The sequence below is a fragment of the Pygocentrus nattereri genome, chromosome 9 (genome assembly GCF_015220715.1).
Source record: "Pygocentrus nattereri isolate fPygNat1 chromosome 9, fPygNat1.pri, whole genome shotgun sequence".
In the NCBI taxonomy this organism is placed as follows: Eukaryota; Metazoa; Chordata; class Actinopteri; order Characiformes; family Serrasalmidae; genus Pygocentrus; species Pygocentrus nattereri.
Window position 1 is genome coordinate 5482375 of NC_051219.1, and position 12738 is coordinate 5495112.

The 12738-nt window shown below is 41.8% G+C and overlaps 1 protein-coding gene across 3 annotated transcripts; it reads right to left on the reverse strand.

Moving 5' to 3' along the window:
* Window positions 1-2672: 2672 nt before the first annotated feature.
* LOC108440014 (cytochrome P450 2J6-like) lies at window positions 2673-12738 on the reverse strand. 3 transcript variants are annotated; one of them, XM_017718709.2, is made up of 10 exons: window positions 12692-12738; window positions 12457-12567; window positions 11017-11176; window positions 10692-10844; window positions 10135-10295; window positions 9731-9904; window positions 9326-9467; window positions 8928-9115; window positions 6956-7097; window positions 2673-3069 (listed from the first exon to the last, which is right to left on the reverse strand). In XM_017718709.2, exons 1-10 carry the CDS (start codon window positions 12698-12700, stop codon window positions 2879-2881), a joined length of 1431 nt encoding a protein of 476 aa, XP_017574198.2. In that variant the 5' UTR covers window positions 12701-12738; the 3' UTR covers window positions 2673-2878. The 3 variants fall into 3 exon arrangements, with proteins under 3 accessions (XP_017574198.2, XP_017574196.2, XP_017574197.2); XM_017718707.2 differs by having other exon boundaries at window positions 12410-12605; window positions 12692-12728; XM_017718708.2 differs by having other exon boundaries at window positions 12461-12732.

Below are 12738 nucleotides of genomic sequence, written 5' to 3' on the forward strand. Positions count from 1 at the left end.
TTCGACAGGGGCAACAAAAGACTGGGAAAGTTGAGGAATGCTCAAAAAACACCTGTTTGGCACATTCCACAGGTGAACAGGCTCATTGGAAACAGGTGAGTGTCATGATTGGATATAAAGGGAGCATCCCTGAAAGGCTCAGTCATTCACAAGAAAGGACGGGGCGAGGTTCACCACTTAGTGAACAACTGTGTGAGCAAATAGTCCAACAGTTTAAGAGCAACGTTTCTCAACGTGCAACTGCAAGGAATTTAGGGATTTCATCATCTACAGTCCATAATATCATCAAAAGATTCAGAGAATCTGGAGAAATCTCTGCAAGTAAGCGGCAAGGCAGAAAACCAACATTGAATGCCCGTGACCTTCGATCCCTCAGGCAGCACTGCGTTAAAAACCGACATCATTCTCTAACAGATATTCCCACATGGGCTCAGGAACACTTCAGAAAACCACTGTCAGTGAACTCAGTTCGTCGCTCCATCTACAAGTGCAAGTTAAAACTCTGCCATGCAAAGCGAAAGCCACATATCAACACCACCCAGAAACGCCGCCGGCTTCTCTGGGCCGGAGCTCATCTGAGATGGACTGACGCAAAGTGGAAAAGTGTCCTGTGGTCTGACGCGTCCACATTTCACACTGTTTTTGGAAATCATGGACGTTGTGTCCTCTGGGCCAAAGAGGAAAAGGACTGTGTGGATTGTTTTCAGCGGAAAGTTCAAAAGCCAGCATCTCTGATGGTGTGGGGGGGTGTTAGTGCCCATGGCAGGGGTAACCTGCACATCTGTGAAGGCACCATTAATGCTGAAAGGTACATACAGGTTTTGGAGCAACATCTGCTGCCATCCAAGCAGCGTCTTTTTCAGGGACGTCCTGCTTATTTCAGCAAGACGATGCCAAGCCACATTCTGCACGTGTTACAACAGCATGGCATCGTAGTAAAAGAGTGCGGGTACTAGACTGGCCTGCCTGCAGTCCAGACCGTCTCCCATTGAAAATGTGTGGCGCATTATGAAGCTCAAAATACGACAGCGGAGCCCCCGGACTGTTGAGCAGCTGAAGCTGGACATCAAGCAAGAATGGAAAAGAATTCCACCTTACAAAGCTTCAACAATCAGTGTCCTCAGTTCCCAAACGCTTATTGAGTGTTAAAAGGAAAGGTGATGTAACACAGTGGGAAACACGCCCCTGTCCCAACTTCTTTGGAATGTGTTGCAGGCATCAAATTCAAAATGAGTGAATATTTGCAAAAAACAATAAAGTTTATCCGTTTGAACATTAAATGTCTTGTCTTTGTAGTGTATTCACTATTGAATATAGATTGAAGAGGATCTGCAGTTCAATGTATTTACTTTTTATTTATGTTTTACACAATGTCCCAACTTCACTGGAATACACACTATGGACTATGATAAAGATTTACTTTATTGACAAGAAAAGCACAACATGCAAAACAAACAGTGTAAATCTTAGGCAACCTAGCAAATGCTTGTGTAAAACTGGTAATTACTTGTAAAAGTAATTTATTAAACACATACAACTATAATTTATCTGTTAGGGAAACAGCATATATTTTAAACTGAATGAAAACTCTAACGTATAATGCATAACAAAATTGGGCTTCTTATTTTGGTAGAAAATCAAGTGCTCTCATCCCAGGTGGGTCCTGGTACTAAACAAGAACACAGGAAGTTCTCCAGGTCTAGTATGGAAGGTGCACACAAAATAAAATGTTTGACACCCATGGGTGATTGTAGATTTTCTAAGAGTGAAGAAGTAATACATCCTCTGCATAGAATACATTAGACCCTGGAGATCAGCTCAAAGTCTTGTTCAACCTCAATCTAACGTGTCAAAAATAGTAACTCCTAGTTTTCTTCTATGGGAAAATCTCCAGTGTGGCACCTTGTGATAAACAAAACTGATAAACCAATCGTCACTCTATTCGCTGAATTACACAGTCATTAAAGAGTTAAACAATATTGCTTCATGCATGTTGAAACTGCCATACACTGCAAAATACAAAACACAGGCAGGGTGAAATGAAAGAAAAGACGTCTTACCTTTTTAAATCCTGTGGAGGTGAAAAACGATCCAAGCTGCTGTCATTAACTGCATTCAAACTTTAGCTCTAATTGGATTTCACACATTATAGCTGTGGTTTCAGTAATACTTCAGTGTAGGGGGACATTATAAGGGTCTTTAAGCCTTAAGCCTCATCCAGTGAGTAGCTGCTAATTAACTGTCTGCTTACTGAGACTTTATTAACCAGTAAACAGACTGAATGAAGCACTTTTATAGATCATTCATAATCATGTATTATACATTTTAAGCTTTTGCACATTTTAAACATCCATTATTTTGCCTTTATTAAGCCTTAAAAGCAGTAATCCACTAACCTAACCTGCTAATGTCCTGGCTAATATTTTAAGTGGTCATAATAGTTGGAGTGAAAGTAGTAAATTACTTTATTAAGCAGAAACTATGATCAATTAAACATTTTATAAAGCACTTTATTTTACACATTAAATATTTTCCCAAACTAACTGTGAATTAGTGTCTATAAGCGGATTATTTTACTTTTGATTCTTCTTAATACCTCAATAATAAATCATAAATGCAGAATCTTAAATATTTATTTTCCATTTATTTAAAATCAGACATTTGCACTGATATATAATAGAATTGGCATTTATTTCTCATCATTATTTTTAAACCATAAGTTTTGGTGATATATCATGTATTAGACATTTCCCCCCGATTGGTCCTAGTAGAAAGAAAGAGCTTGATAATGTGTTCTTGTTGAGACTGATTAGATGTGTTAAAGAAGAGGAACGTCTCCTGGGGTGATGTCCATTCACATGTAAAGGGCAAACGTGATTCAGTGGGAGGTCTCTCTGCTGCAGCAGATTGTATTGAAGGGGAATGGAGAACGAATTGTGCCCACAATGCCATCCATGTTTGGGCGTGGAGTTCCAGCAGGCCATGAGAACTTCAAGTGCTGGAGCAAAGATGTGAAGAAGATGAAGAGCTCCAACTTTGCCAGAGACTCACCCAGACACACCCTTGGACCTGCAGGACATGCATAAACACTAATCATCTCAATTCTGGATTGGTTAATTAGCAGAATCAGCACTTTCTGGTGGACCAATGTTTTGGGCCAGTTAATTTGGGCTTACACATACCCTGGTCACAAAAATAGTTTGGACACAAACCATTGGTTAAATTTAATGTTTTCTAGGTTTCTTTTCAGGAGGAGGAGTACGACGCTAGTGCCAGCTTGAGCCACTGAAAAGTGACTGGCTTAATGTTTGGGTTTCTTTTATCTGTTTATTGTGTGGGAAAATGAAAATGATGGCTGCTGCAACTCAGACTCCTGCCTCTAGTGTCCTCCTCGATCCTGGGGTAGCACATGCCATGCTACAGAACCAATGGGATGCATTGTCACCATACCAAACTCTTTGCAAAGTAATAATTTTACAAGAAAAAAAAAAAAAAAAAAGAAAAGCAATTCACACATCAACATACCATTCCAACATACATTCTGGTGTACTTGCAGGTGACAACTTCTTGGTGACTATTTTCATTAATTAAGAGTTCAGTAAATTGACATTGGCATCAGTTGCAAAGCGTAACCAAGGGCAGAGGAAGACACCCCTTGTGTACAATTAGGTCCTGTTACCAATCATAAACAGGTACCACACCAAAACAAAAAAAATAAAAAAATATTAGGACTTGTTTAAGGAAAAAGCACAGTTCCAGTTTTATGTTGTCAAAATGTTCTGGTAATCTCCACGAAATGGAAATGTCAAATTTGGGGCTTCTTATCTTTCTGGGATGTCAGTGATGGGATCAACTCAGAAATGGACAAAGGCATTTTTATTGCAAATCTGCAGAGGAAATATTAACCACTTAGTAAAGAGAGAGCTTTCCTTTATGGCTCAGCTCCCTCTTCACCCACCACAGTCCACTACAGCAACCATGTTGCTACTGCCACTTGACCCAGCCTTGCTGCTGATATCACTCATGAACAAGACCTGGAGACACTCAAACTCCTCCACCTGTGGAAGGTCCTGTACATTTACCTGGAGTGGGCATGGCATTTTCCAGACTAGACTTGGAGGAACGTGAGATCAGCCACAGGCTGGGAAAGTGGCAGCAGTAACGTGGCTGCTGTAGTGGACTGTGGTGGTGAAGAGGCAGCTGAGCCATAAAGCAAAGCTCTCTGTTTACTATTTGGTCTATGTCCCAACTCTCACCTATTATAATGAGCTTTGGGTAATGACCGAAAGAATGAGATCTCAGATACAAGTGGCAGAAATAGGTTTTCTTTGCAGGGTGGCAGGCTACACTCTGCTTGATTGAATGAGAAGCTTAGTCACGCTGGAGGCATCCATGTGATGAATCCAAAAAGACATCATCCCCATATCAACAGGAGTGGACACAAAGCACCTTGGTGGAGCCCAAAACTCACACTGAACAATAAACAGAATATATGGAGACAACTAATTCTTGGAGCAGAGACTGAAAGGCCCTGAGTAGTTGCCCCGACACCCCATACACCTAGAGGACCTCCAACAGGATCTCAGGGATCACATTCATAAGAATCCGTATTGTTCCTAATCATTCCAAGGCTTGACTATCGGTTGGGGGCGGCGCGGTGGGTAGCGCTGTCGCCTCACAGCGAGGAGGGCCTGGGTTCAATTCCCAGGCCGGGCGGCCAGGGTCCTCTCTGTGTGGAGTTTGCATGTTCTCCCCGTGTCTGCGTGGGTTTCCTCCGGGTTCTCCGGTTTCCTCCCACAGTCCAAAGACATGCAGTCAGGCCAATTGGACATGCTAAATTACCCCTGGGTGTGAGTGTGTGAGTGACTGTCTGTGTCTGTCTGTCTGCCCTGCGATGGACTGGCGACCTGTCCAGGGTGTATCCTGCCTTTTGCCCGAAGACTGCTGGGATAGGCTCCAGCATCCCCCCGCGACCCTGACGGAGAAGCGGCTTAGAAAATGGATGGATGGATGGACGGACTATCGGTTGGAGTGTCCTTTCCTGTGCCTTGGCATAAATTTTCCCAGAGAGGCAGATAAGTGTGACACAGTAATTGGGACACACTCTGGTCATCTTTCATTAGAAATAGGGACAACCAGCCCCATCTGCCAGACCAAAAGGTAATGTTCCTGAGGCTCATGTAATATTGGAGAAGCACGTCAGCCATGACAGTCCAACAACATTCAGAGCCCATTCAGAGTATTTCTGGGTGAATCTCATCTATGTTCTGGACTTTGCTTCAACTGCCACCACCACCTTTTTTAGCCTATTGGTAGCTATCTGCTGAGTTGGGAGCCCTCTGGGCCATCCAGTCCCTAAAGACCTGCTTTTTCAGCTTCAAGGTCTCCCTCACCACTGGTGTCCACCAAAGGAATCTTCAGTTCCCTAATAGAAGTTTACAGCAGAGTCGATTTGGACTCCATGTCCACCATCTCCTCCGAAACATGAGAGAACCTCTTTAAGATGTGGGAATTAAAATCATTCCAAACACAGAGCTTTGCCGGTCATTCCCAGCACACCCTCATTTTTCACTTGGGCCTACCAGGTCTGACCCCCAGCCTTCTCTGCCATCTGATCTAGCTCACCACCAGATGGTGAGTGGAGGACAGCTCAGCACCTATCTTCACTCAATTGTCCAGAAGATATCATCCCAAGTCAAATGAAATCATAAAGTCAATCATTGAGCTTTGACCCAAGGAGCTCTGGTACCAAGTACACTTATGAATGTCCTTGGGTTTGAACTTGGTATTCTTTATGGACACTCCATGACTAGTACAAAAGTCCAATAACATTCTAACCATTCAAGTTTACTTCAGGCAGGCCATTCTTCAAATTATTCTACCTAACTCCAGGTTTCCCAGTCATTGCCAACATGAGTCTTGAAGTCTCTCATGAAGACTATGGAGTCTGTAGGCAGGTACCATTCCAGAACCCCACCCACTCATGCCAAGAAGGCTGCATACTCCAAACTGTTTGGTGCAAAAGCACCAAGGGTCTGAGATTTGTTCCCTGTGATTTTAATTGAATCAACACTCTTATCCACCAGGACAAACTCCAATGGTATGGTGTCCAGCCAGGGACCTGTGAATATCCTCACATCCATCCCACACTTACCCTGGGCAACTCCTGAGGGGAAGTGGCACCAACTCCTGTGTCGTGGAAATGTATTTAATAGTGTTGAAATATGCCTTTTGAGCTATTATGCTTAAGGATGATTCTAAATGTCTCAGTGGCCGAGAGGTAGCGGGACTGTTTTGTGTCTCAGGAGATAAGTGGAAGTGACCTCGCTATGAGAACAGAAGCAGTGTGAAGATAGAGGCAGCAAGGCAGTGGCGCCTAGCCACAAGGCTACGGGTCGAATCTGGATGCTTTGCTTGGCTGCTCGCTGTAAACAGATCGTATAAGATAAACATGTAAGAGAATGGTGTACAATTGAGAATAATGCTGACTAATGCTTACTGCCATGAAAGGAGTGTAAGGGCGAGGGAATGACAGAAGGGTATAAGAAGCACAACACACAGCTAGGAAAGATACAGGAAAGGGAGAGAGAGAGAGAGAGAGAATCCATTTTTTGTCATGTTTGCTTTTTAATAAACTTGTTACTCACTTTGATACAGACTCAGAGGCTCAAATTCATTTGTCACGATTTTCCACCACACCGGTCAAGGAATTTGGTTCCAAAGCTGACAGTGTAGGTGTAGACGAACCCAACTATATCTAGTTGGTACATCTCAACTGCCTGCACAAGCTCCAGCTCCGCCTCCTCCTCCAGAGGCAGAATTAGAGTATCACACAACTCTGACTGAAAACAAGTTCTACTCTAGCTCTCCCAGTGCTGATGCTCATACAAATCTTAATTGTTTTGTTATCAATGTTGCACATGGACCCTCACGTAAACACCAGCAGCGGACTCACCCAAAGAGAATGGCAGAAAGGCATCATTTCTGCAGAACTGTCCTTTTTCATCCAGAAAGTTCTCTGGGTTGAACGTGTCTGGATACTTCCAGTGCTGTTCGTCAGTCATGATGGCCTTTATGTTGACCATGATTGTAGATCCCTGCCATGGGAAAGAGAAACAAATAATTAACACATTAATGTCAAGTAAATGTATTGAACAGTGAAGGTGCACTCGGTGAGAAAAGAGATTAGATTTATTTATATAAAAGTAAGAGTAGAAAAAAGTAATCTAAAAGTAGATAGAGAACCCAGTCAAACAAATTACAGAAAGTTTATACTTGGTCATTTGTTTATTGAAGAAAATGATCCAATATTGCATATTTGTGAGTGTCAAACGTATGTGAACCTGTAGGATTAGCAGTTCATTTGAATGTGAAATTAGTCAGGTGTTTTCAATCAATGGGACGACAATCAGGTGTGAGTGTACACCCTGTTTAATTTAAAGAACAGGCATCTATCAAAGTCTGTTGTTCACAACACGTTTATGGAAGTGTATCATGGCCCAAACAGGAGATTTCTGAGGACCTCAAAGAGTTGATGCTCATCAGGCTGGAAAAGGTTACAGAACCATCTCTAAAGAGTTTGGACAGTACCAATCCAGTCAGACAGATTGTGTACTAATGGAGGAAATTCAAGACCATTGTTTCCCTCCCCAGGAGTGGTCGACCAACAAATCACTCCAAGAGCAAGGTGTGTCAGTCATCGAGGTCACAAAGGACCCCAGGGTAACTTTTAAGCAACTGAAGGCCTCTCTCACATTGGCTAATATTAAGTCCACCATCAGGAGAACACTGAACAATGGTGTGCATGGCAGGGTTGCAAGGAGAAAGCCACTACTCTCCAAAAAGAACATCGCTGCTCATCTGCAGTTTGCTTAAGATCACATGGACAAGCCAGAAGACTATTGGAAGAACGTTTTGTAGACGGATGAGACCAAATTAGAACTTTTTGGTTTAAATGAAGTGTTATGTTTGGTGAAAGGGAAACACTGCATTCCTGCATAAGAACCTTATCCCCTCTGTGAAACGTGGTGGTAGTATCATGGTTTGGGCCTGTTTTGCTGAATCTGGGCCAGGACAGCTTGGCATCATTGATGGAACAATGAATTCTGAATTATCAGAGAATTCTAAAGGAAAATGTCAGGACATCTGTCCGTGAACTGAATCTCAAGAGAAGGTGGGTCATGCAGCATCCACCAACATCCCAGAGTTGAAGCTGTTCTGTACGGAGGAATTGGCTAAAATTCCTCAGAGCCGGTGTGCAGGACTGATCAACGTTTACCGGAAATGTTTAGATGCAGTTATTGCTGCACAGGGGGATCACACCAGATACTGAAAGCAAAGGATCACACACTTTTGCCACTCACAAATATGTAATATTGGATCATTTTCCTCAATGAACAAATGACCAAGTATATTCTTGTCATTTGTTTAATTGGGTTCTCTATCTACTTTTAGGACTTGTGTGAAACTTTGAAGATGTTTTCGGTCATATTTATGCAGAAATATAGAAAATTCTAAAGGGTTCACAAACTTTCAAGCACTACTGTATACAATTTCTGAAATATGCAAGACGGAAAAAGAATTTTAAATGTGCAGTAACATTTCACAAAGTCTAGACGTGATAATCTGAAAACTGATTTATATGTTGAATTGGTATTAATTTCTCTGTTTTGCATTTGAAAGCTTCATCTTATTTTCAAGCCATAAAGTTAACTATTTATAGTTTATTTTGTTTCTCTTTTTTGGCAGAGTCTGTTCTCATAACCCTGTTTGTGGTTAAGCATCCATTCATACTTCTGTTGAATCAGTCTCCCATCCATTAATAGATCCATACATTTAGCCTGTCATACATTAAAATGTCTATTGGATTCTTCAAACCATTCAGCCTGTCATGTGTTCAGTCCACAATGCCTCCATCCCTTCATCACCTTGGGCAGGTGGTATCCTTGTAACAGTGCTGTTTCAGTGGTTTGGTGAATCAAGCCAAGTGGAGTGATGTTACCATAGCGCTGGATCTCATATACAGTGGCATAAGTGTATGGGAGCTGTGAGCGGTCTTCCATGGAGGGAGAGCGGTCAAAACCCAGTACCCGAATGATCTCCTCGTGACAGCGCTCTGACGTGGTCACAAAACACAAGCATGAAAAAGTGGACCAAAAAAAAAAAAAAAAAAAGTTACAGGACATACAAGACAAGTGCTCTGAGTAATTAACCACTTAGTAAAACAAATATCAATTGAAAATAGGAAGTAACAAAAGCAATAACATTCCTTACACCAAACCTTATGTACACATGAGATCAGGTCAATGGTCAACGACAACAGTACCTTGCACATCAGGGTGGTCCATCATGTAAATGAGGCCCCATCTGAGGGTGGTCGCTGTAGTTTCCGTCCCAGCAAAGAACAGGTCAAAGACTGACTTAATCATGTTCTCTAGATGGAATGTGGTGTTCTCCTTTGACTCTTCCTACTCAACAGAAGATAAGATTAAATTATGTTACTCAGAACTACCAAAGGATACTGAAGGCAGCCCAGATTGATTCTGGATAATCTACAGTAGAGAACTTCAACTCCACTATCCCCACATTGTCAACCGGAAAATAATGCATTTAGAAAATACTCCACACTAGTCTTCTGAGTGCAAAGATAATCAGGCCTACTGGACGAGTTACTGTAAAGTGCAGCTGGGGTCTTTCACTATTCTCTACACTGCACTCGAGAGTATCTCACCTTGGTCATCTGGATCAGATAAGCATCAGTGAAGTCACAGGGGTTGTCTGGATCCAGAGTCTTCTTGTGTTCCTCCACAATTTCAAGGATGAATTGTTTTAAGGCTTCAAAATGATGCCGTATCTTCTGATGTGGCCCAGGAAAGTATTTTATAATTGGAAGCAAGTTGAAGATCTGAAGCAAAACAAAGGAACAATTGATGATACATTTCATCCTTTCAGTTTAAGCACTTCAAGCAAATCAAGACAGGATGTTTTGTCATGTTATTTAATTGTAGGTATATACCAAGAAAGACATGGAATTAATTTAGAATATAAAAATCATCATATCGTTTCGAGCTCGAGCACTTTTCTACATGCTTTGTTAAAATGAATGACATCACCTGGAAAGCTCCTGGTAATTACCTGCTCCATTGTTGATCCGGCAAACCGAACATTTTCATTCAGAATTTCTAGCAGCTTAGCGAAGCGCTTGTCGTCATACTCAAAGCGGTCTCCAAAGATGATGGAGCAGATTATGTTGGAAACTGCATTCATAATTGGGTGGATGGGATAAAAAGCCTTCCCTGCAAGAAGAATTGCAGAATAGTGACTTACATTAGCGAAAAGGCAGAGACAGAACGCTGACCTGATTAAATTTTTGTGAAATATCATAAATGAAAAAAGGCCTCTGGTCTTACCATCACCAGCAATGTTAAAATATTGATTAGATTTAGTATTACTGAAATACTGTGTAGTGGTCTGATGGGCAAGATTGAGCTCATTAAACATTACCTTGACATTAGTCAGCAATTTACTCTTAAACTATTGATTCTTGATTTAAATAAATATTAATTTCAACAGAACAGAAGACAATATATTAATTCTAGTGCTGCTGAATGCCACTGTAGCTGTACACCAGATAAAGATAACCTGACCACAGAACTGCACTAGGAAGGCATAGACAGTAACTCATTGCCTACCTTCTTGTTTGAGCATCTCCTTGATGAGGTAATGTGCCTCCTCAGCCACACGTTCCTCCACCGTTTTCTTTCCCAGACCAAAGTCACGCAGCGTGTGCAGAGCAAAGCGGCGCTGCTGCCTCCAAGAGTGACCATAATCGGCTAAGATAATACCTGAGAAAGGCAGAGATAAAGAGATAAAGAAAGAGACGGTGGGAATAGGTGTGAAAATGTATTGGTCTTTCCCTGAAGGATTTTTTCCATTTTTCTCAAAACATACAGTAAGTACAAGTAGCAGTGAAAGTATATCAAACAAGTATATCAACAGGAGTCATGCCGTACTAACCATAGCCTTTGGTGAGCCACGCTTGTAAAGGCGTAAGAGGCCTCCCAGAAAACACAGTGCCATTCTGAACAAAGGCTTCCTTTGCAAGCTGCATGTTGTTCAGTACGATCGTTGGCTTCCTGCCCAGGAATATGGAGCACATCTCACCATATTTTGGCAACTAAAGGGATGAAAAATGTTTACAAAATGTTTAAATGTTTACAATGTTACCTTTAAGTTTTCACTCCAAGTTATTATTCTTTGGAGTGTTTAAAAATCAGGTACTGTTAGGCAGGACTATTTTTGGCTTTGTTGTCAAACCTTGAGATGGCAAGATAATGAACAAACGAGACGCTTATGTTGAGAGAAAGTGTAGAAACCTCAAAGTGCTTTAGAGGAGAAACCTGCATGGTGTCAGGTTTGCAATATGAGCAATGAATGGCCATTTACAATAGTGTGTAACAGCAGAATCCAGATGCTTGGATCTACATAATATAACTTAAACCTTAGCTTCTCATAAATGAGACTTAGAGTTGAATATGGCTCAATGGTTTTATCCTTGTAGCCATGAATTGGCTTTTACACACTCTAGACAGGACCTCAGCTAAAAGAGCTAAGAGCTGTTGAGATCCTGAATCAGAGCACAAACCACTGGCAAGAGAGATCTGTAACAGTTCTATGCAACTGAAGACTACTAAGCAATGGTCCTGAACCTCAGTCGTTAACATACCCATAACTGAAGAGATGAGGTTAGATACAGTGTTGGGTAAAACTCAATGTCATAACAGGCATGGGCCAAATCCAGAAAAAGCAAACAAAAATAATAATCACAAAACCAGGCAACCAGATCCAAAGAGCAAAAAGCAGAAATCAAGGTCGAGTTCCAGGCAAGATCGCAAACAGACAACAGGCAAATAGACAAAATGCTCAGTAGCTCTCAAAAGAAGAATCAGTACCTCGCTTAGTATCTCTAAGCTAAAAGCTTGGGCTTTGTACTAACTCTAATGGTCTAATATCACCAGAAGCACAGGTGACAGCAATTAGCATTCAGGTGACTGAGCACTGATTTTAGCTCTGTGGAGAGTCCTCAGTCACGTGCTCTCATAGTTGTGTCTGAGCCAGAGGGATGTGTGACACTGCCACAGTGACATGGAGAAAAGGCTGCACTACTTCTCCTTGTGGAAGTTACTACATGTCATGTAAAAGGTCTATGGACCCACGTTGAGCACATCAGGATAAACACTGGAAGAAAAACAGCAATTGGTTACATGAACTATGGTGAACATTGCACTCCACAGCCTGAATTCTAGATACAAAAACAGCCCTTTTTTAAGCTTAAATGTGAGTTTAAAAAAAGAGAAAAAAGTCTGATGTGTGCAAATGATTAGGCCACTTCAAATACAAGGAAACTCACCGATCTGATGAAGCCCATATGATCTTTTGAAAACTGGGGCAGGTTACCGACAAAGGGCAGTGGTTTGGGTCCAGGGGGGCTTCGGCTCCTGGAGGAATTCCACCTGAAGAGCTCCAGAAGAAGCAAAGAGAGCAGACCAACCAGCAGGGCCAAGCCCACTGATGTCCAGTCCAGATATTTGAGCACAGACTCCATTCTGAGAGAAATGCAGGAGAGCACAGTTGCTCATGCCTTCATACCAGAAGTGGGATGAGTGAGTTTGAGAGAAACAAACATTTTCACCTTTTCCATAGAATTGTGTCACGATGAGCACGACTACAAAGAAGTTC

What these genes read in the sequence shown, in the direction of transcription:
- LOC108440014 (XM_017718707.2), bottom strand. Translation starts at nt 12,604, where the DNA reads ATGGAGTCTGTGCTCAAATATCTGGACTGGACATCAGTGGGCTTGGCC. An exon ending in CCGGATCAACAATGGAGCAG is followed by an intron (nt 9,905 to 10,134) that starts GTAATTACCAGG and finishes GTTTTGCTTCAG; the next exon opens with ATCTTCAACTTGCTTCCAAT. An exon ending in AAGGATACCACCTGCCCAAG is followed by an intron (nt 7,098 to 8,927) that starts GTGATGAAGGGA and finishes TTCCCATGGCAG; the next exon opens with GGATCTACAATCATGGTCAA.